Raw genomic sequence first — 21,230 nt, 5'->3', positions numbered from 1 at the left:
CTGTGCTATTGTGCCCCTTGTCTAACTGTGGAATACCTCTGGCATGCTCTGGAGCCATAATAGATGGCAACCAAGTGGCCAGATTAGTGTCCTGGGAAAGAAAGTTGGAAAAGCAGGTTGAAAACAGCTCAAGGATTTAATCCTATCCCAACAGAACTGTCAAAGTCAGACAATTCTGTTTTCAGTACCTTCAGAAGATGAGTGATGCTAATAACACTAACTTATTCAAAGGTAGCTGCTAGTCAAATTAATATCCTAAAACAGTCCTTTCATTTACAGCTCTCTTATTCTGCAAAATTTGGTTGTACCAGACACACCATTCTTCATAAATGTCACTGTGCAACATCTTTCCTTGGAATAGCATAAGTACTTCCAAACCTATCAGTTAGATATGCAGTTGACAGTTTAACAGCATCTCCCACTCTGAAGCCTCAACCTCAAATCTCCAGTTAGTTACTTACAAACCTCAGCCCAAATCTTGGTCAGGAAGCAATGAGGAACTTAAAGTAGTATTGCAGATAAAAAAACTTACTGGCTCTTAATTCAAATTTTGTATGCTTGCAGAAAAAGGGGAAGGAAAAAGAGATCAAGAGAGTTTGAAGAGCAAATTTTGCAGTCTTTCAATTATCAGCAAATATTTCAAGAGTTCCCTTAAATAAGTATTTCCCCTAAATCCTCCCCATTTAGTCTGAGGCAAAGATTTGAAGAAAATCAGTTCTATAAATCCCTCGTATTTACACTGTGATATTTATTTGCTCTTATGTGCAAGCCTCCACAGCAACAGCAGTTACATCGTTTTGAAAAACTACTCTGGTTTCATTTTTTTTAGGAATCAATAGCATTTAGATTCTCACTATCATAAAAATGACCTAACAAATTAAGTTCACATACAAGATCGCTTTGCCTAATCAAATCCTGATTGACAGGCTGCTTGAAAACAGCAAGAATGTGGAAGAGAGGCAGACAGATAAATCATGGACCATCTTGGACTGCTGCTAGCAGAACACGTAATAATCAATACACCAGCCAACTTCTTCAAAGACAGAAAAAAGGGCCACATTCAACAGGAGCAGTTTGCAGCCAAAAGTCAGACATGCTGATGGAACAAAGCATCCCTTTTCATCCCCTAAACATTACCTCCTGCAATTTTAAGGAAGTCTTCACCTGTTGCCTTGTATACCTAAAGGAAAAAAAAAAGGAACAGGTGATTGCCATGTAATTTGCATTCGTTCTGACAAGAGGGTTTCAAAGCCCATCATGTCACATGTCACCCACCTCTATGTATCGGTTCCCCATGTGATGCTTGTGCCTTTGTAGTGCTAGATCTCTATGCTCTTCGCTTACGAACCTCACAAGAGCCTCCCCATTCCTCCTACCTTGGGCATTGAGACAGAGTGCAGCACCTCCTCTGCAAGATTTAAATCAAGAGATGAAACTCCATGATCTATGCAGCTGAAGAGCCACAAAGGTACAAGTAAATTCTTCACTACTAACTTGGCAATATTTAGACCTTTGAAGAATCTCGCTATGTCCTGGTCAGATGACTGCCATGGCAATCCTCTTGCTCGGATAACAGCATTGTCATCCACAAGTTCCATCTTGCTGCTGCAGGCACAGAAAGAAGTAGTAATGCAGAGACATCTGCCACATACCCACCTGTCTGTTTGTCATTTATATTCCAGGAACAGGCTTCTGTCCCTGCTCCATGTCTGCTGGATAGCAATGCCAAGGCAGTGAGGCCCAATGCCAGCAACAATTGAAAGCTACCGTACAAGTTTCTCCAAGGGAGAGTTTGCTTTGTTAAGTTGCCCCTTTCCAAGTTACCCTTTCCTGCTTTACCACATTTGCTCTTTGAGCTGTCATCTCTTCAATCATATTCCTAATTAACTTCCCTTTCCTGCTTCTCCAATATCTGAAGAGTGTTAGTGGTATAAAAATCAAGTACCTGCAGTTCTAATCTAGCTAGTTAGAAACTAAAGCAGAATAATTAGATGTAACAGAGATTAGTGCTTATTATTTCTACTGTGACAGTGTATAAGAACCAGTCACAAGCCAAGACCAAATCTGTTCTGGGCTGTACTCAGCACACACAGGACTCTAGCCTGAAGAGTCAAGCCTTAACATTGCTGACTGGGGCCATCACTGGGCTACTAGAGACTAACATAGCTAAAGGCTACATTGGCTGCTTAGCATGGGAATAGCTTAGCCACAGAAAGCCAGGTTTAATTGGTCATTACTACAGTCCCTTTTGTTCTCTTATTTCTTGAAAGTGTCAAGTTCAACAAAACCTCACAGCTACCCAAGCCTGCCTTTCTGGTTATCGCAGGAACAGCTTTTTTTGCATGTAAGGGCTTAAGTGATTGATTAAGTAGATGAAGTGTTGTTCAGTAGTAGAGGACTCTCTATACAAAAGGGCTGTATTATGCCTGATGGGTCATGTTTCTCACTCACATTTTCATTTCTCAGGTGGCCTTTCTGTAGCGGTCTGTCTCAAACTGTTCCCCCTTGCCTCCTAGTTCTGTACTTCTCGTTATCTCAAATGAAATGTGAATCTTGCATGTCATCCCAGAATTTTGTTAGTGAAAAGGAAAAAGCTTAGAACAAGGCTGAACAGATTAGCCTCTGAGTTAATCTCTCTGGATACTTTCCGCCAATGTTGCATTTTTTCTTACTTGTTTTGACTCAAAAGTATAAGCATCATCTACCATTATGACAGATCCTTAATCTGAAAGAGGGAAGTATTTGTGTAAGATGGGAATATAAATAAAGTCAGTTGAACACTAGTATCTTGTGATATTGCAGAGAAATCACTGAGAAAACCACTAAGAAAAATCTGTATTTACACATAGAAAAAAGGCAGTTACGCTAAAAAAAAAAAATAAACAAAACCAACTACCCAAGCAACAAAGTAGGCATCAAAAACAGATAAAGCTTTATGTTTAAAACATATTTGGGAATAAGAATCACCATAGATTAAACAACTGAGTAGTAGCACAGTATTCCTGGCACAGTATCTTTATGAAAGTGTTTCTTCCCTATTAAAAAAATCATGTATTTGCAGTACCTGTGTAGTAAATTGCAGGAAGAGTGCAAGAGTTAGTAACTAATAGGGTTATTTCTGAAATACTGCTTACATTCTTTGTTAATAGCACAACACACTTAGTACCCATTATAAGCACTTATAAACAGAACACAGAACTCTCAGCAGCTAACAGGCAACACTGAAGCCTAACAAGAAAACAGGTTTGCATCTGATCATAGATTGCTGTTCCCTTTCCCACTTAAAGGATCTAATCAATTCCCATAGCAGTGGGAAGGTAAATAAATATAATGGTAACAACTATCAGCAAATTAGGAAGACAGAAGTTCAGCTGATCTAAACAGTAACCTTAAATAAAAAGTGGTGGGGTTGAAACATGTGCAACAAGAAGAGGGAGGAAGTACTTACCAAGGCCCACTCTCAAATTTGTAGTTCACCCTTTCTGGATCTGAAAATCGGTGATCTATGAAATACAGCACAAGTTATTTCCTATTTTGTCAACGAACAGGACAGGCAGCAAAACCAAAGAAGGAACAAAGAAAACTCATTCATCATAATCACTTACTGTATGGGTCAGATATTAATGTTAAAATAATATTCCCCATATCTTCAACTTGAGAGGCTCCATAGGGAAATGCTGGACTGTTCTTGTCAAGATTTAAATCTTTTTGCTGGAGTTAAGTTAATCATCACCAAACAGATTTCAAATCCATTTCCTGCTAGAGCAACACACTTTCATGTCATCCTTGTATGTTGCTTCTCAGGAAGATTTAATCCATCTTCCTGCTGGGATACATTAGCTGTTCTTCCTTGGCCTCTAGTTACTGCCACCTGTGGGAGTGTAAGGTCACTAGAGAAAGTGTCTGGGGACATGAGACTCCATAATAAGGACATGTATTTAATATGTATGTTTGACAGATACACGGCTGCATGTGGAAGAGACTGGAGCCCTGTCCTCTTTAATCTTCAGGTGAAGATTTGGGGCAGGAGAAGAAGCATATAATCAACTAAAAGCTCCAGAAATTGAGGGACATGTTTTATGATCAGGTAAATCCCAAAGCAGAGCAAGTATCTTACCACTTCAACAAAACTCATAAGTGACACCTTGTCTAAACCTTGCCTATTGGAAGTTACAACCCAAGTTTTGTGCTGTTGCACAAAAGCATTTTGAGAATCTGGTTAGAGTCCATCATGTGTTTTTTCAAGAGGCAAAACAGAGCCCCACAACCCATAGCTGTGGGGCTAAAGGATTTTGGAAATGACTGCAATAGAGAGCAGGAAGGTGGTCCCAGGAAGGCCTTAGAAAGACCATCTTTTTTCAGACAACTGTAAACAGTTTACTATGGTATCTCCTGCTTTCCATCATATTTACCCCTCTCCAACACCAGGCTAGAGGACTGCAAGATTATTTGCAAATTTACTCCATTATTTATGAAGAAAATTTTTAAAAAGGTCGTTTTCACTCTTTTTCTTTGAGGACTGAAGGGTAAAAAATGTAATCAAGAACAGAACAAGAAATAAGGAAATCTGGGAATAAGTGTTGCACTTTTTACTCGCTTTATCAGTTTGCATTAGGACTTCAGAGCAAAAATGAGTTTCTTAAACAAGACCCATCCTGACATGTAGTTACAATAATGCAACACACTGGAAACAGTCAAGGGCACCAATTATTTGCCCACATGCCCCCCCAGACTACATTAAACCCATTTCAAATGCTCCAGAGTCCTCATTATGATTTTCAAGGATTGCTTCATAGTCCAAGATAGTATTCCTCTTTTAAGAAGAAACCTGCTTTCTCCACCTAGAGCTGAGCAACATTTGAGTTGTCAGATGCCTACATGAAGTGCAGGGAACAAAACAGTTTCTGTTTGAAACAAACACCTCATACCGGCTTTGTTGTTTCATCTCATCAACACGTGAGCCAGCACAAATTTCTTTGTGAGATAAGGTCTTCTCTATTATTTGTAGGATGACAGCAAGACATCCTACAGAAACAGGTTTTTAAAAAACTGTTTAACAGTTGTCTTGTTGCAAATGAAAAATAACTTGAACTGAATTAATGCATTCCTCTTCCACAGCAAGGAAAGGAAAGCTGCTGTGCCAACAAAAGACACTTCAGGCTAATTTGATTTTGAAACTTTGTTGGTTTTAAATGTGCACTGGAGTATGGAATGTGAGAGGATGATGCTTAGTCTTAGAAGAACATTTGAAGCTTAAGTGAATTATCTTAGTTTAAAACCCAGAATACTTAAACAGGGATTCCTCCCCTCCAACTGCTGGACTATAAATAGTTTCCTAGTCATTGCCTTTACCCTCCCCCTCCTAGTTCCTTCTTTGGAGTAAAGTACTGTGAACATTAAATAGTTTTCTTAAAAACCAAGCCAAAAAGCCTGAGCAACTCCAAAGCATGGTTTAAGAGATTACAACTATTTATGACAACAAAAATTTTCTTAATCACAGTCTCTCTTCCTAAGCTTTAAACACACTCAAGCTCACTACCTCCTCTGCCCCCAGAAAGGGGGGGTTGGAAAGAAAAATAACCCACAAACAGACTGACAGAGAGGGTGCCTAAGCAGCAGCACACAATGTTTCTGGGCACCTTGTGTACCAGAGCAGAGTAGTGCTCCTCCTCCCTTTCCAGAATCTGTTCCTCCTGTAGCACCTAACAGCTCCACACTGGGCTTGTGCAGAGCCTCTGCTGTTCACAGAGGGAACCAAAAGCTGTTGATGGTGCAGGTGTTGGAACCCTGGTCTTGCCTGACCAAGATTTATGAAGATTTTGGAAATGTGTTTCCTCTGTCAAAAGTCAAGAGAAATGGGGCAGGAGTTTCAATAGCTATTCCAGCAGGGGACATGCATACACATGTGCTTGGCTGTTAGACTGTGCTGTCAGAACTGAAGACATTTCAATATTTCCTTTGTGCTGAGCCAAAGATCCCTACAAGTGATCAGCATTCAGAGAGGGGAATGAGCAATGTGAAAGGGGCAGGAATTTGAAGAGAAACTATCGCATAAGGAAAACAAACAAGGACCCCACCCCATAATAATTTTCTTCAGTGAAAACGTTTTCTGAAAACGCTGGTCCACAGGAGAAGCAGTTCCTGAAAATGCTCTAGTGCCAACAGAAGCTGGTACCAGTCAGACACAGGGAGTCAGTGGTGTCAAACTCTAGAGAAACATAAACACAGTGGAGAGGAGGAAGTAAGTCGTCAACATTATTGCAGGAATAACCTCACACCTTCACCTCTGAGTAGGTAGAAGCACAGCTTTTAGGCAAGACTGGAGAAGAAAACTGATAGTTTTCCACATGCTTAAAAAACATGCTAAGTAAAAATCTGTATTCTAATGAACAAGATTGACTACACAGAGGTAGACACCTATGGACAGAGGCACTAGAAGTTATGGTAATTGGGAAAAAATATAAATGAAATAGTCTATAAACCCCATTCCTTGTTCTGTGAAGGGATAGGAGACCACATATATGTTACTGTACATTTATATTTAAGGGATGCTTCTCCTGGGCAATTGGAGAAAGACAATTACAGGAGATAAGCCAAGTTCACTTTTAAAGAAGTGTTAGAAACCAGACATGGCTGTCCAGAGCTCATATATGCAGTAGCATCCACATGTATCTTCTTAATGCAGCAACAAGCAAAAGACAGTCCCGAATAAGGCAGGATGGGAAACAAGGAGCTACTTAATCTTGGTGTGCAGCTGTGGTACCACCTCATGCAATACTCAGCAGGTTAAAGGGAGCAGGAAGGAAAGGTATATTCTACATTAGGGTGGCCTCTCTAACATGGAAGAAATTTCTAAATTATTTCCTCAGATGTATCACCACAGCTTCATTCACTGCCAGTGTCCTCCAGGACTTATTCCTTCCCACTGTCTCTTAACTCCTTTCTCATTGAATAACTAACTTAACCTGAGATGACATGAAACAGCATTGCAATTGTGCTCTGCACTGATCCTTTTCCCTTTGTTCTGTTTTTTATTTAAGTCCCTTTAGACAGAAGATTACATCTTTCTACATAATGCTTTGCATAAAGGTAATATATTACTTAGTTCCTGAGTATTATCACAGGAAATACAAATAGCAATATCCAAGATTCTAACCGAATACCCAATTATGGGTATTATATGCCAGAGTTAAGCAATATTGGTTATAATTTTGTTCCACATTGTTTCCAGGACTCCCAGGTGAAACCACAAAAACAAACCAAACAATAAAACCCCAACAAATCAAGTTTCAGTACCACAATATCTAGCACACTAAACAAGCTGCTCTGGAGTGCCCCTGAGTTTCTACTGACAACACTGGCAGATACTCTTAGTAAGAAGTTATCCTCACACATCCAGTTCAGAAGTGAATGGAGCAAACCAAGTACTGGAGGAAGCAAGAGCTATTTGCCATTTAATAGCTTCTGCACACCCAATCTCGAGGCAAAGGATGAGTCTTCTGCAAACCTAATAGGAATAGTCATGCAAGCTTTATTCACTCCACCCTGAAGGCACTCACAGGCTGAAAACTGGCTCAGCAAGCTTTGCAAATCAAGAAGTGTAGCAAGTATGGGAGGTACAGAGGGTGCAAGAACAACCCTGCTCCTTTTGTATGCTTACACATAAAAAAAAATGTCGACAGACCCAAGTCCTTTTCTCTGCTGGAACATGATCAGTTCCCTCAAGTTTTGTTACTCAAAATTTCTCATAATTGTCCTGCTGTCATTACAATTACACAATTCTGACAAAGTCTGCCAGAAAACTGTCTCATACACAAGAACTGTTTTGACACTATGAGTTAGGCAGCAGTAGTACTCAAAAAATTACAACTAGTCTCAGTTCTGCCTTAGTCCCTTGAATTTCATAGCATTTTAAACATTGCTCTACTTTTATCTAAAAGAAATGAGTGGCTGTTTGTTGTGAAATGTATAACTTCTTGCAGGGATTGGGAGTACAGATTTGTAAAGCTTTCACCCAAGTTCTTAAGTTTGGCATGGTTTCATTGCTGTACACAAATTTCAAGTAGCCTCCTGAGAGAGTAAGTCCACAAAGTACTTTCTAAAGGAAGAAAAACCTAGCCAGTTATTCAGTCTATTATCTCTATGCTCTTTTACAAGATTGTGCTTGCCTTGTCTGCAAGAAATACATAGCCAAACACCTACAATCCAGTGTACTGGATACTGAAGTATGTTTCTGGAATTGACTGTGCAGTAGGAAGTTAGTTCCCCTGACAGTTGGGAACAGCTGTGTACATTTCTCATTTGCCTGTAATTTGTTGTTTTGACAAAAGTGACCCATCAAAACAAAAGCTTTTGAAGAATTTAATAACTTCAATGACTGTAGATTAATACTCAACTTTCTCCTAACTATTTAATATCATAAGAGTTTCCTCTTAAAACCATCTTAAAACCAGGCCACACACATAAATGGAGATGTAAGTGCATGAAGGGATATGCCCAAAAATCCTTCTACTTATGCTTCTACCAGTCTGTAAATGCAGGTCTCAAATATCTAGTCAGTACCTTAGCTCGATACTAAAACCTTCCATCCTCACCAAATGCTAATGTATCTGGCACACTATAGTTTCTGTGGCAGAAATCATAGAAGATTCACACACCCTCTTTAGCTGTGAGGCCAAGAAGCTGCACTTTCTACAAGAATAAAAAGAGCCTGATCATATTCTATGCACTAATCTGCAGCTTCATTTCAACCTACTGTACTTATTTCTGATTTGTTTTTTTGTCCACACCCCGGCATATCCACACATGAAGGAAGAAGAACTAAACAACTCTGCACACAATTTATGGAACTAGTCTTTAGACTCCACACCTGCCTAAACAATCTTTTTATCCTAAACATCACATGCACGTCCATAGTCTACAAGGACAATTACCCTATGCAGCTTCTGAAACTGAGCAGATTAGGTTGATACATTTCAGCAAGGTGAGAAGAAAGAAAATTATCATATTTGTCAATAAAAGAAGAACAAAAATTGTTTTAGTCTTTTTGGTCTCTGCATTTTCTGCTCCCACACAATAATAGGGGAGAGAATTGATTTTAGCTATGTTGCATAAACATAGCAAGTTTACAAATATGAGCCTCAGCAGTCACAAAACAAAATAAGCCACAAAAATAAATGCAAGACCAGAATGAAGTTAGGTTTATTTACCTTAAGAAGCATATCTTATCCAGAACTTTGACTCAAGCTGAGTGCATTTGGATAGACTGACTAAACTTCTAAGAAATTGGAGAAAATATTATTGGCAATTGCCAAAACTACTTTCAGGCAGCACTAACTGTAACTCCTGACAGTTATCTGATTGTCAGGAGACTTCCTGACAGTCAGGTAACATGGGGTGGTCTGTCCCCCTCTCCCAGCAGGGAGGGAATGCACAGTTCATCACCATGCCCTAGCTGACCAGTGACAGTCCAGGCAGCTACAGTCATACAACTCCTTCCAGAGTGGAAAGGCATACTCCAGACACTCACATAAGGAGAAAACAAGGGCAACTCTGAAACAGCTGAAGTAGCTCATTGTCTTTAATTTCCCCAGATCATGTCAAAGCATTCCCTAAACAACGTACTAGGGTTTTGACCATAATTTACTAAGTTTCCATCATCCATCTTCAATGCACCACAGCATTTATTTCACTTATCTACGTAAAGATTCAGATTCACTCACACTCTAAGTGTACTGCTTTCCTTCAGAATATGGGGAGAAATAATTTTTGCCCCTTCATTAGCCAAGATAAATCTTAATTTGCAGATAACAAAGCAGAGCAGAATGGTTAACAAAAATCCACCCCATATGTGTATTTTATGCCCCCAACAGGTACAAAGCCCAGGCAATAGTAGCTCTGCAGTGAAAGCCCAAAAATTTCTGAAGCCACAGACATCACCTCTTAATGGCAACCACTCCAGGGACACAATAAGCAAGTCAGAAGAAAAGTTATTAAAAACAATAGCAGTACCATCAACCACCAATACCAAAGACAAGCATCTCAAATTCCTTTATTCCTCCTTGATACCTGACTTTTGTGACCACTACTCCAATAGCTCAGTAGCTCTGTGTCAAGGAATATTTTTGGGATAAGGACAGAAGCTTGCAGCAAGAGAGGAGACTGCCAGGGAAGGCACAGACAAATAACTTCAACTCTGAAGTTCAGACTTGGGAAGAGCCAGACAGGAGGGGGTTACAGACCCCTTCAGACTATTCAGAAAGCAGTTTTAGACATCCCTATCACTGAAAATGGAGACATACTGCATCTTGGTCCCAGCCAAGCCTCACCCTGTGAGGTGTAGCATGTGCACCTTCTATGAGACTGAACGCCACATGTTGCAACAGCATTCCTGTGTTAGAGATTCACTACTAGGTCACACCAAGAATAACCATCTCCTCTTCTGAAAATTAAGGTGATCTCCCAACATTTGCTCTTGCCTAAAATAAAATAAAAATCGAACTGATGCTATAAAACTCAACCCCCATACTTAATATTACAATTCACAACAGCAACTTGGGGAAAAAAAAAAAGTGCTGCTTACACCAAACTCTGAAGTTTAAAGAGAGACTAATATAAAAATGGTAAAGAAAACATACAGAAGTCAAGAAGAAATACAGGATTTTCTCCAAGGAAGCATTCATCCTCATATGCTTTTATCTTTATCTTTGTGAGAAAACTAAGTACAGCTCCGAGTCACTCATTAAAGTTATACCACCCCTAAACATGTGTTGCAAGCATTACTCATACACCTCTGTCCTAAAATTCAGCCAAGACTGTAACAGCAGCAGAGACACCATCACTGTTAAAAGGATACATTCTGTCATGGCTGCAACATCGAGTTTGCTAACTTCAGGTGAGCCAGGGCAACATTTCTTGAACTCTTTCCGCAAGTCAAAAAAGGAATAGAAGCATTCAGGCAGTAAAATATTCTGTAAAAGGAATAAAGTAACCACTGTCAATTAGGGTGAGTTTAATCTACTTTGTGTATAGATACCAAATTTTCTAACAATAGCTTTAGAATAGATTGGAAACACAATCTTTGCTACAGATAGCTCTTCTTAGCCAGGTAAGTATCTTCATAAACTTTTTTTTCTTAAACAGTTTTCTCTTTATATTGTTTAATAAGACAAATGTGTTTTTGCACTGCCAGAAAAAACATTTGCCATTATTACTAGAGCTTCAAACCCAACATATATGCAGCAGAGCAAATGCCTCCTATTGCAACATTTATCATCAATTCTCGATTGCAATTTTAACTGTATAAAGCCAGAGGGTAGTTTGTACAGTTTGTAGAATTAAGCCAGACTAGCAGGTATTTTAGTTTATAGAAAAGGCTCTTTTCGGAGAATAGTCATACTTCAAATATTTATTTCCAACAAATAAAAAATCTGACCGTGCAGAAGAGGGTTTGACATGGTGCAGAGGTTGTCAGCCTATGCATGGTAACTGCTTTAACTGCAGCATTCAAAGCCAGAAGCAAGTTATGCAGCCCACTAGAAGTCAATGAAACCCTCCTTGCCCCACCACTGCATCTACCACATGCTTCTAATTTTTTTGGGAGTGGAAAGGAGAAGATATGGAGAAGTCTTGGAGACAGCTATTAAAACCAATGCAAAGCCTTACTCCTCCAGCTAGCTCTTCACCCCAGACAGAATAGTACATATTCCTTTTGGCTGTTTGTTGCCTGCAAGGCCTTTCTAGACTACAGAGAAAGGCTTTCTGGGATTTAACAACTAGTTAGCATGTTGGCATTATAACAGATAGCAGCCTATGTGAAAGCACATTTTGGGAGCCCAAAGAACACAGTTTAGGCTCTAAAACAAACTCTGCTTTGAGAACATTAGAGCTTATCTTAGCATATGGACAGGTGTATTAGGCAAACGATACTCTTTAAAGACTTATGAAAATGTAGATGGGCTTGCCAACATTTCCTGCTCTAGTTTTAGCATGATTTTCTTTCTTGATGTGAAATGAAGTTCTGTATCTCATTTATGTTCTTTTGGAATGGCTGATGCCAATTCATTCTCTGAATACCAGGAGTTGCTAGATGGTTTCAGAATGGATATTTTAGAAACAAGTATCTTATCAAGAGCCTAGAGATTTCTGCCTATCTGGATATTAGTGATCCCACACTCCAATCCCTGCATTAGGATATTCATCAAAAAATTATTACAAGTCTCATAAGCATCTGGTTTACTTAATCTACAGGCAGCACAAAGCAAATTTCAAATGAACCATTCTTAACAAAAGAGCAACAGAAGATTTCGATAAAGATGCGATGCCTGTTTGTGACCCTGTTATGATACAGAAATAGGATCCCTGACATCAAACCAAGTAAAATAATTGTAGGAGGTGTCCCTTTTTTTACTCCCATAATTTAAATGGTTAACAAGTTTTACTTTATTAGCCAAGAAGAAAGTGTTTTAAAAACCTGTTTCCACATTTTCTCAGGTTTTATGTCATAGAAGGCAAGTTAGATATATAAGAACTGTCCCTTCACTGAGAATAACGCTCACTGTTCCTCTTCTAAGCCTTCAAAGCTATCAATACTTAAAGCACAAACAAGTACTACAACCAAGCTCATTCAATATCACTTCTGTAACAGCACAGACCTGCAGCAGTGTCCCTTCAAATATGGGACAGCAAATTGATGGCCACAGAAGCCAGGTACAATGAGAAGAGCAGAACAGCTCAGCTACAGAGCAATGCATGTTCATACCAAACCACAAAATGAGGTGTTATTAATATTGAGGCAGTTATTTCAGAACCAGAGAGACTCACATATTGCTGCAACCCTATCACTAACGAAAAGCAGGCAGGACTTCATAACACTGTTAGTGATTTGGCAACTCTGAAGTTATGGAAAACTCCAGACTACAGGACTAATCATCACTCATAGCCTGCCTCACTCTACTGTTCTGCTCCTTGGAGTGTCAACTCAATACCCAAAGATTGAAAGTTGCTATAACTAGGCATGAATGTAAATTTTCAAAAAACAGTTTATGGCTAAGATGGTTAATTATTTAGCAACAATCCCACATCCCACCTGTTAACCCTGTAGAACCTACAAGTACTGTCAATACATTGCTCCTTTCTCAAACATTTAAGAGGCTCTTCCTTCTGATTTAAAAAAAGGCATTTAAAAAGGCATCTCAAGGACAGGGCACTGTATATGCCTTCCATACAGACAGGCTCTTCAGCCTCTAAGCACATTACATATGAGCAATGCTTGTGCTATGGTTGTGAAAAGGTACCCTCATACTAGAGAGAAGTTGATTTGTTTTGCAAGAAATCATAAAAAGCACATTAAGAGTAGGATTTAAGCTACAACTACATACCTTTTTGGAAGCTTCAGGGTGTAGAACCTGCCTAATGTGCAACTGTCCATCAGTACAGAAACAGAAAGAAGTACCTACACCAATGTTCAGTTCATTGCTCACGGACTGATTAAACTGTTGGCAGGAACAAGAAAAGACATACATGTTACTGAGATCAGAGTGGCACCACTAGGCAGCGTCATCAGTTGGTAACATGTTATTCCTAGGCAGCAGGAACACAGAGCTGAAATTCCTTTTCATATAAGCCCACTCCTTCACTTCTGTAGATATGTTTCTTACTAGCTAAGCACATGCTAACTTCCATGATAAATCTCTTCACAAGTAAACCACCTCTTTCCCCCCTTCTAATGAGATATGACTATACAGACAGCCCACACCACAGAAGAAAACCCTTTTCAAGGTTTGCAAGAGCATTGCAATGAGACAAAGCTGAGTGCAAAGACTTGAGGCAGAAGAGCTTTTTAGACAGGGCACTCAAACACGTCAAAAAGAAGACAGGCTTTCAGCCCTACCCTCAATGGGAATCACACACACTTCCTTGTTAATCTAGAGGCTTCAGTACCATTATCTTCCCAGGACTGATGAGCGCTGAGCCTTGACAAGGGACACCTAAAGCTGGCTTCTTCCAACACTGATTAGGGCTCACCCTCAGCTGAAACTCACTCAGGGTCCAGCATAGCAGGAGAGTGGGGTAGGGAAATAGCTAACCCTAACTGTCCTCTCTTGGGGTTCAGTTCTTCCCAAGACAAATCAAGAAAAGGGAGAAAGGCCCATAAAGCCCTACACTTATAGGCTTCCTGGCCCACACGTGTTTGTGGCTCCCTGTACCAGGCTCCACTGCTCTGATGGTGGGGATAAGCAGATGATGATACCACCTCTACCCCACAGGGGAGGTCCCAAAGGAGACTGGCACTTAGCGGTCAGTTATGGGGTGTCACCTGTCTCAATGCCTGCTCCAGCGGTGGAGCCAGTGCCAGGCTCTCCACATCCACTTGGGTGATCTCCTGGCACTCAGCCGTCAGTTCTGTGTGGTCAGGCCGGACCAGCACGTCATGCAGGTGCCCCAGCTCCAGAGAAAGTAGAGGAGGAGGTGAGTCAGCTCTCCGGGCTGAAAGTCCCCACCTGCAGCACCAGCCCCTACCCTCCACCAGAGCTTGCTCCAGCCTGGGACACCCACTACCAGCCCAGCGCCGAGACCGCCCTGCCCGCATCCAGCATGGCAGGCGCCAAGGGGAGCAGCAGGTCGGGGTGCTCCCCCGTCGGGTGAAAATACCTCCTTACTCCTCAGGTCGACCACTTTCCACAGGAGCTGGAGCAGCTCTCGCTCGTCTGAGCCCAACCTTGCCCCGTTGGTGCCCGCCGTGGTCACGAAGAGAATCACCAGGTAGTCGGGAGACGCCGTCATCGTGCCACCGGGCCAGCAGAGAGGATAAAAAGAAGGAAAGGGAGAAGCGGGGAAAGAGAAGAAGCCGGAAACTTTCCTTGCCCCAGGCGCTTCCAAGCGAGACCCAAGCGGCAGAACCCCCAGCTGCAACCTCACTCCCCAAGGACCTGGCGTGGGGGAGGCGCACGGCTCCCCCTCTTTCCCACCCCCTTTTCCCCGAGGTGAGTAGTAGCCGCTCCCACACTAACTGCACTCTTGGGAAAGGCGCAATGGCTGCGAGCTTTTCTGCGCGGGGCCGCGGTAGCACCTGCCCACCCCCGGCCCACGTGGTGCAGGTAACACACACCTGGCGCCACCGCCCATTGGCCCCGCCGGGCGGGGACGTGGCAGCGCGGCGGGGGCGGCAGCCGGAGTGCGGGGCCGGGAATGCGGAGCTGGGATTGCGGGAGGGACGCCCGGCGCGGACCGGGATTGCGGAGATGTTGCGGGGGCGCGACTGTGGAGGAGGAGCCCCCGGCCCCTGAGGAGCCTCAGCATGCCCCGACGGCGGCCCGACCCCAGCGGAGCCGCGCCTTCCGCCGGCGAGGTGCTCTGCGCCGGTATGGTGCAACTCCTCAAGGACGGGGCGGGATCGCCCGGTCCTGCCGGGACTTGTCGCAGAGGGCAGTTCTGCTCCTGCCCTGCTCCGGCAGCTGTGTCCCCCGGACGGAAGGACAGGGGAGATGGCCACGCCGCTCGTAACAGCCCCGGCGGGTTCCCCGCTTTGGTCGGGGGCCGGAGGGGCCAGTGTGGTACCCGGGAGCGCTGTGTCGGCGTGCGGGCCGGCTGCCCCCGGGAGCAGTTCCGAGGGAGACCGGGGCTGAGGGCGGTAAAGCCTTTTCCTCTGTCGTCCTTAAGGCAGCGGCATCTCAGCTTCTCTACGGTTCTGGTACAAGTCGTGTGTTCACAGCTGGTTGTCTTGGCGGTCGCAGGCTTCCCTTGATAAGCTGGTGACTTTGGCCCTTTTGACAGTCGCTCTTGTTTTATGGTGAAATCTCTGTTTTAAATTCTCCTTTTTAAATGCACAATTCTCCAACAGATTTTTTTTTTTTCATGACAAATCACAGAACGCAGAGTAAACGACACTAACTTTCTGCAGAGAAATCCTGTTATATACTTAATTCTTTAGGATCTCAGTTGTTCACTTCCAACTTCATTCAGATGCTCCTTCTTGAAAGTTTTACTGAGATCACAGACTCATGTAATATACTGAGTAAGAGGGTGATGCCTCTAACTGAGGGTGATGTTTGGGTTTTGCCTTTTTTTTCTTTTATACATTCTCTGTGTTCTTCACACATATATTTGTAACTCTGTCACCTATGCAATTAGTAGCTAGTTTTCCCAGTACTTTTCCATGGCCTTTTCCTAGGCAGAAAGACAAAACAAATTCCAGAGCTCTAAGCCCCAGGGGGTACAAGGCCCCAGTGGTTCTGGTTCTTGGTTCTTCCTGGGAACCAAGGCCAGGAATGACTCTTCGAGATACATTCTCATGGACAAAGTGCAACTAGTGCTGAAGAGGGGGCTCCAGAGAAGGGGCTTGACCTGGGGGGGGAATTGAATCATCACTTGTCCTTCAAATTAGTGCTTTTTATTTTGCTAATTTCCTAAAACCTATAGAAATGTACTCAACCCTGGAGGGGGTAGGTTTTTGTGGACGTTTTCAATAATTGCCCCTGAAGGCCTTCATTAAAGATCCTCTTTTATATTACTTCCTTACTAAAAGTATCTTGAGTTTCATTTGCAGGTTGGGAAATAGGCAACAAGGGGACCCATCAGGATCATCGAGTACAACTCCTGGCCCTGTGCAGGACACCCCAAGAATCACACCATGTGCCTGAGAGCATTGTCCAAATGCTTCTTGAACTAATGAAGGCTTGGTACTGTGACCACTTCCCTGGGGATCCTGTGCCAGTGCCCAGCAACCCTCTGGGTGAAAAACCTTTTCTTGATATATAACATAGACTTCTCCTGACTCAGCTTCATGCTGTTTCCTCAAGTTCTTGTCACTGGTCACAAGAATGAAGAGATGTGTACTTGCTCCTCGTGAGGATGCTGAGGACAGTCTTGAGGTCCCGCCTCAGTCTCCTCCTTTCTTCTCAGCTGCTCCTAATAAAGTTCCCCCTCACTAGTCTGATGGCCCTCCTTTGGACACTCTCTAAGAGGTTTATAGCTTTCTTATATTGCGGTGATCAAAATGTCACACAATACTTGGGGTGAGGTTGCCCCAGCTCAGAGCAGAGCAGGACAATGCCCTCCCTTGCCCTGCTGGCGATGCTGTCCCTGATGCCCCCCAGACAGGGTTGTCCCTCCTGGCTGCCAGGGCACTGCTGACTCATATTCAACTTTCCACTGACCAGGACCCCCAGGTCCCTTTCTGTGGCGCTGCTTGCCAGCCTTTCATTCCCCAGGCTGTCCATACATCCAGGATTGCCCCATCCCAGGTGCAGAATCTGGCACTAACCTTTGTGAAACTTCATACAGTTGGTGATTGCCCACCTCTCTTACTTTGTCAAGATCCCTCTGTAGGGCCTCTTTGCTCTTAGAGGAGTTGACAGCTCCTCACAATTTGGTGTTGTCGGCAAATTTACTTAGTATGTCTTTGAGTCCCACATCCAAGTCCTTAATGAAGACATTGAAAATAACTGGGCCAAGGATGGAGCCTTGTGGAACCCCACTAGTGACAGGTTGCCTGCCTGATGTCACCCCATTCACTATAACTCTTTCTACCTGACTTGTGAGCCTGCTGTTCACCCATTGTGTCAGCTGGTTGTTCAGATGTGTGCTGGACATTTCAATGAAGGTGTGCCTTGTGTGTTTCTTCATCAGTATTCCTTATACTGCTGCAGTTTCACACCTTGCACCACCTTTTATTAGCACAAACACATTTGTTTGTCAGGAAGGGAGCAGATGTGTTTCACCACTGCTGGGGATCCTGTCAGCCACTGACTTGTCCCTATAGTCCCTGGCGTCCTCTTCCTGCCCTGCTGTGGTTTGGTACAGCCTGGTTCTCCTTGTGGGGGCTGCTACCAAATTCCAGCATGACACATGATGGCTGGAGTGATTTTCACTCTCTCTGGTCCAAGGTTTCAAAATTGACATTCACTGGTAGCAGAGACTGCAATTTAAGGGCCTAAAATGTCAAATTAACCCCTCCAGTTTTTAAAAGAAGTAGCTGAAATTTTTCACGTGAATCCACTATCAGGAAACAACTAAGATAATTGTACCCTATTTGTCTGATGTTTAGAGCACCTGGTTTTCTTTGTGCTTTTATCTTCTGACTTTTGATGCATGGAGCAAAACATTTGTGAAGGTCTGGGGTGTTTGTTCTCAGTAGTGGCTGCAGGTGATCTGTACTCAGCATCTGAGGAGTGAAGTTGGTCCTCACACAGGGAGTTTGCTTTGTGATCTCTGCTTAGCCTGGAGTAGAAGGATTCAATGGCATAGGATTTCTTTGTGTAGTTTCCCTTTCCGGTCTTCATTTACTGCAACTTCTTAGAAAAACATTTATACTTTAGTACAAAAATCCAGAACATTTCTGAAATTGCTTCACAGTGGAGCATGCCAGACAGAGAGTTCTGGCTTTCTGGCTGCTCATCTTTCAGTGAAACTTAATCATCTTTCCTAGGCAGTTTCTTTCTCATTGCCAGCTTGGCTTTTGAGATGCAGCCCTTGTCTTTGTGAGAATGATTTTTGGATGGGCACCTGTTCCTTTACTAGTGATTTGGTGTGTTCTGGCTTATGCACTTTTTTCCTTCTCTTTTCTCCCTTGTTTCATCCTATGTCTCTGTTCATCTAGAAGTGTGAGTCCCCAAATTATTGCTACAGCAGGCTGCATTATGTACAGTAACCCCTTTCAAAAGTGAATCTGTACCCTGAAAGTATTTTTAATTCCCATTATGTATTTTGGATTACCAGCTAACCCTTGTTTCATTTATTCATTTGTTTATGAAGCTGCTTGTCACTAATTGCCACTGTAGAGCCATTACCTTTTATTTTTCTCTTTCTTGACTAATACATTCCCTAAAACACCTGTTTTCCAGTCACAATTCCCATTCCACCCTCTTTCTTGCATGCTTGCAGCATCTGGTCTAACAACATGCACCAGCTGGTCAGGTTCCTGTGTTGTGTTACCCAGACTCTTGGCATTTGTGTACTCCCATTCCAGTTGCTTGTCCCAGGCCATTCTGTTGTCCTGGGACTGGTTAAGCATAGTCTTTGCATGAAATGTCACCTTCCAGATGACATGGGCATTGTTATCTACAGGAAGGTACTGGGGTGCTTTGAAGCAAGGCAATCTCTTAGGGCTCCTCCCAGCACACTGTTGTACTCATCACCTCTCTGGCAATCCTTTTGTTTCTTGCCTGCTGTCTGTCTTGCCAGCCCTTTTGCCAGTCTCAATGTAACTGTTTTTCTGTCATTTTTGTATTAGTTCTGGTGATTTCCCAGCACGTGTCCTTTTGTTCCACTTACTGTAACAGGACAGTTCTGAAACAAATCACACCCATCTTCTTGCCAAGGAGCTCACACCTCCTGCCCCCAACACTGCAAGAGACTCATGTGTCCTCTTATTTATTTCCTCAATTTTTCTAAAGCTTCCTTCTTTCACCCATTGATCCCCTTCCTAACAAACAAACAACCTGTGACTTTGCACTTCTCAATATGTCCAGATTTTTTCTGCCAGTTCTGCATCTCCCACCCTGCTCTATTCCTCTACAGGAGAGTCTTCACCCCAATATCACCTGCAACTGTTATCTTTTCCTGCACAGACCTTTGGCCTCTGACAAGTATCCCACCTGTATCACTTTTTCCCAGTTTCCTTCCAGAATATCACCTTACAACTGAAATTGGAGAATCAGCTCTGTCATTCTTTTTTGAATGTGTTAATGTTTGCCACCATTTTTTAAAATGTCTGTAAGATAACTGCTGTTCCTAACCAAATTCTGTTGTCTCTGCTTTCATCAGTGGAGAATATACCCCCCCCCCCCAAAATACCCAAATTGCTTCTTTGATATCATGCAACTGTGTGACATTCAAGCACTGCTGTTCTTGTAGCAAGGAAATGCCTGACCTGTAAGCCCAGCCATGTTCTGAAGTAAATGACACTGCATTCAGAGCCATCTAAATGGAATCCTGCAAAGCTGATTCTGCTCACATCCAGAGCTGCAGCTGTTCCCAGCAGTGAGGGAGTCACTGCAGATAAAAACGCAGGGCTGGAATTCCCCTGCCAGTTTCCACAGACTCTCACTGGCTGACCTGGTTGCAGTACTGTTGCAGGCTATCCCAGCAGAGAAGCCATCTGACAGGGACTGCACACGTCTGGCATAATGGCACACACGGTGATGCCCACGTTTGGAGTAGTTGCAAAGCTACTGCCCCACAGAAGTCTCCAAAGAGCCCCTAAATGTGATCAAAACAAGCTATGCCAAGTGTCAAAAGGCATTGTGCTACTTTAGTAAAATACATACAAAAGGGTTTTTCTTCTTTTCTGCATAAAAATATTGTATTTTACTTCAGGAGTTTAGATCTGGTAATTCATCAGGATGAGAGAGGGATCCACACTGGGGCAAAAATAACAGCAGGGAAATCTGCCAGCATGGTGAAGGATGCCCATTATTTTTCAAATTGTGAAATATTTCTTTAAAGGGATTTGTACTTTAACTCCGTCTGATCGAATAGCATGAGGCACAACCATGTTTTCAGTGAACTGAGAAGAAATTGTAGCTGATAAGTATCCCTGCACTGCCACAAAACACCTCTTCAGATATGCCAGAAGAACTCATTTGCGAATTGCATGCTGTGGCCGGCTCCCCAACACGTGCTGTGGGGATGGGAACTTCCTGAACTAGTTTCACCGCCACAAATGGATATATTGAACCACAGCCTTGTTTAAAGTGATGCAACATTTTCATGTGGAGTGCAACCTAGAGGACTGCTGCTCCTGGTGTAAGTGAAAGTTTGGAGTGCTGAGAGAGCAGCAAGCTCAGCTACTGGAACAAAAAAGGGGCATGTGAAGTCCTGATACACACATAAACCAGTGTATTTCATAAGCAGCTGTTTCAGACACGAGGCAGATAGCAAGGGATAATTATCACCGTTAAGAAAAGTGCAGGTATTTGGCCGAGGCTTCCATTTAGAGATGTAACACATCTTTTTACAGCTTCCTCCAAAGGATGCAGCTTTGCTGTCAGGCGTAGAGCTCGTACAGAAAACTTGTGTAACCAGCACCGCTTGCGTAAGATTAATTCCATATCCTTCTCCTGGCCACGGGCTGGCTTTGCCTTCGTGGTGTCCCAGTGCTTGTCCAACTTGATTTCTGTTGCAGAAGAGCAATGGATGCTAAACGGGTACACCTGGCGCTGCGGAAAGGTTGAAAGGAATTGTGCCTCACGAACTTGAGAGAAGCGACAAGTTCTTCACCTGAAAAGAGT

The 21,230-nt window shown here is 42.8% G+C and overlaps 1 protein-coding gene across 6 annotated transcripts in view; it reads right to left on the bottom strand.

Moving 5' to 3' along the window:
* The window catches only part of ESRP1 (epithelial splicing regulatory protein 1), a 32,326-nt gene extending 17,321 nt beyond the window's left edge, over window positions 1–15,005 (bottom strand). For 5 of the 6 annotated variants that reach the window (XM_018912053.3, XM_009086918.4, XM_018912041.3 and 2 more), the window contains exons 1-9: window positions 14,653–15,005; window positions 14,318–14,446; window positions 13,380–13,493; window positions 10,856–10,970; window positions 3,606–3,704; window positions 3,449–3,503; window positions 1,495–1,605; window positions 1,276–1,408; window positions 1,138–1,180 (exon numbers count right to left, since the gene is read on the bottom strand). In XM_018912053.3, the coding sequence (XP_018767598.3) occupies window positions 1,138–1,180; window positions 1,276–1,408; window positions 1,495–1,605; window positions 3,449–3,503; window positions 3,606–3,704; window positions 10,856–10,970; window positions 13,380–13,493; window positions 14,318–14,446; window positions 14,653–14,784 (931 nt within the window). In that variant the 5' untranslated portion in view covers window positions 14,785–15,005. The remainder of the gene's footprint in view (window positions 1–1,137; window positions 1,181–1,275; window positions 1,409–1,494; window positions 1,606–3,448; window positions 3,504–3,605; window positions 3,705–10,855; window positions 10,971–13,379; window positions 13,494–14,317; window positions 14,447–14,652) is intronic. The other variant, XM_050970982.1, reaches the window with a different exon arrangement.
* Between the last annotated feature and the right edge of the window lie 6,225 nt (window positions 15,006–21,230).

The sequence above is a fragment of the Serinus canaria genome, chromosome 2 (assembly GCF_022539315.1).
Source record: "Serinus canaria isolate serCan28SL12 chromosome 2, serCan2020, whole genome shotgun sequence".
In the NCBI taxonomy this organism is placed as follows: Eukaryota; Metazoa; Chordata; class Aves; order Passeriformes; family Fringillidae; genus Serinus; species Serinus canaria.
The sequence above is the reverse complement of the archived record's forward strand: the minus strand, read 5'-3'. Positions and strand labels throughout refer to the sequence as shown.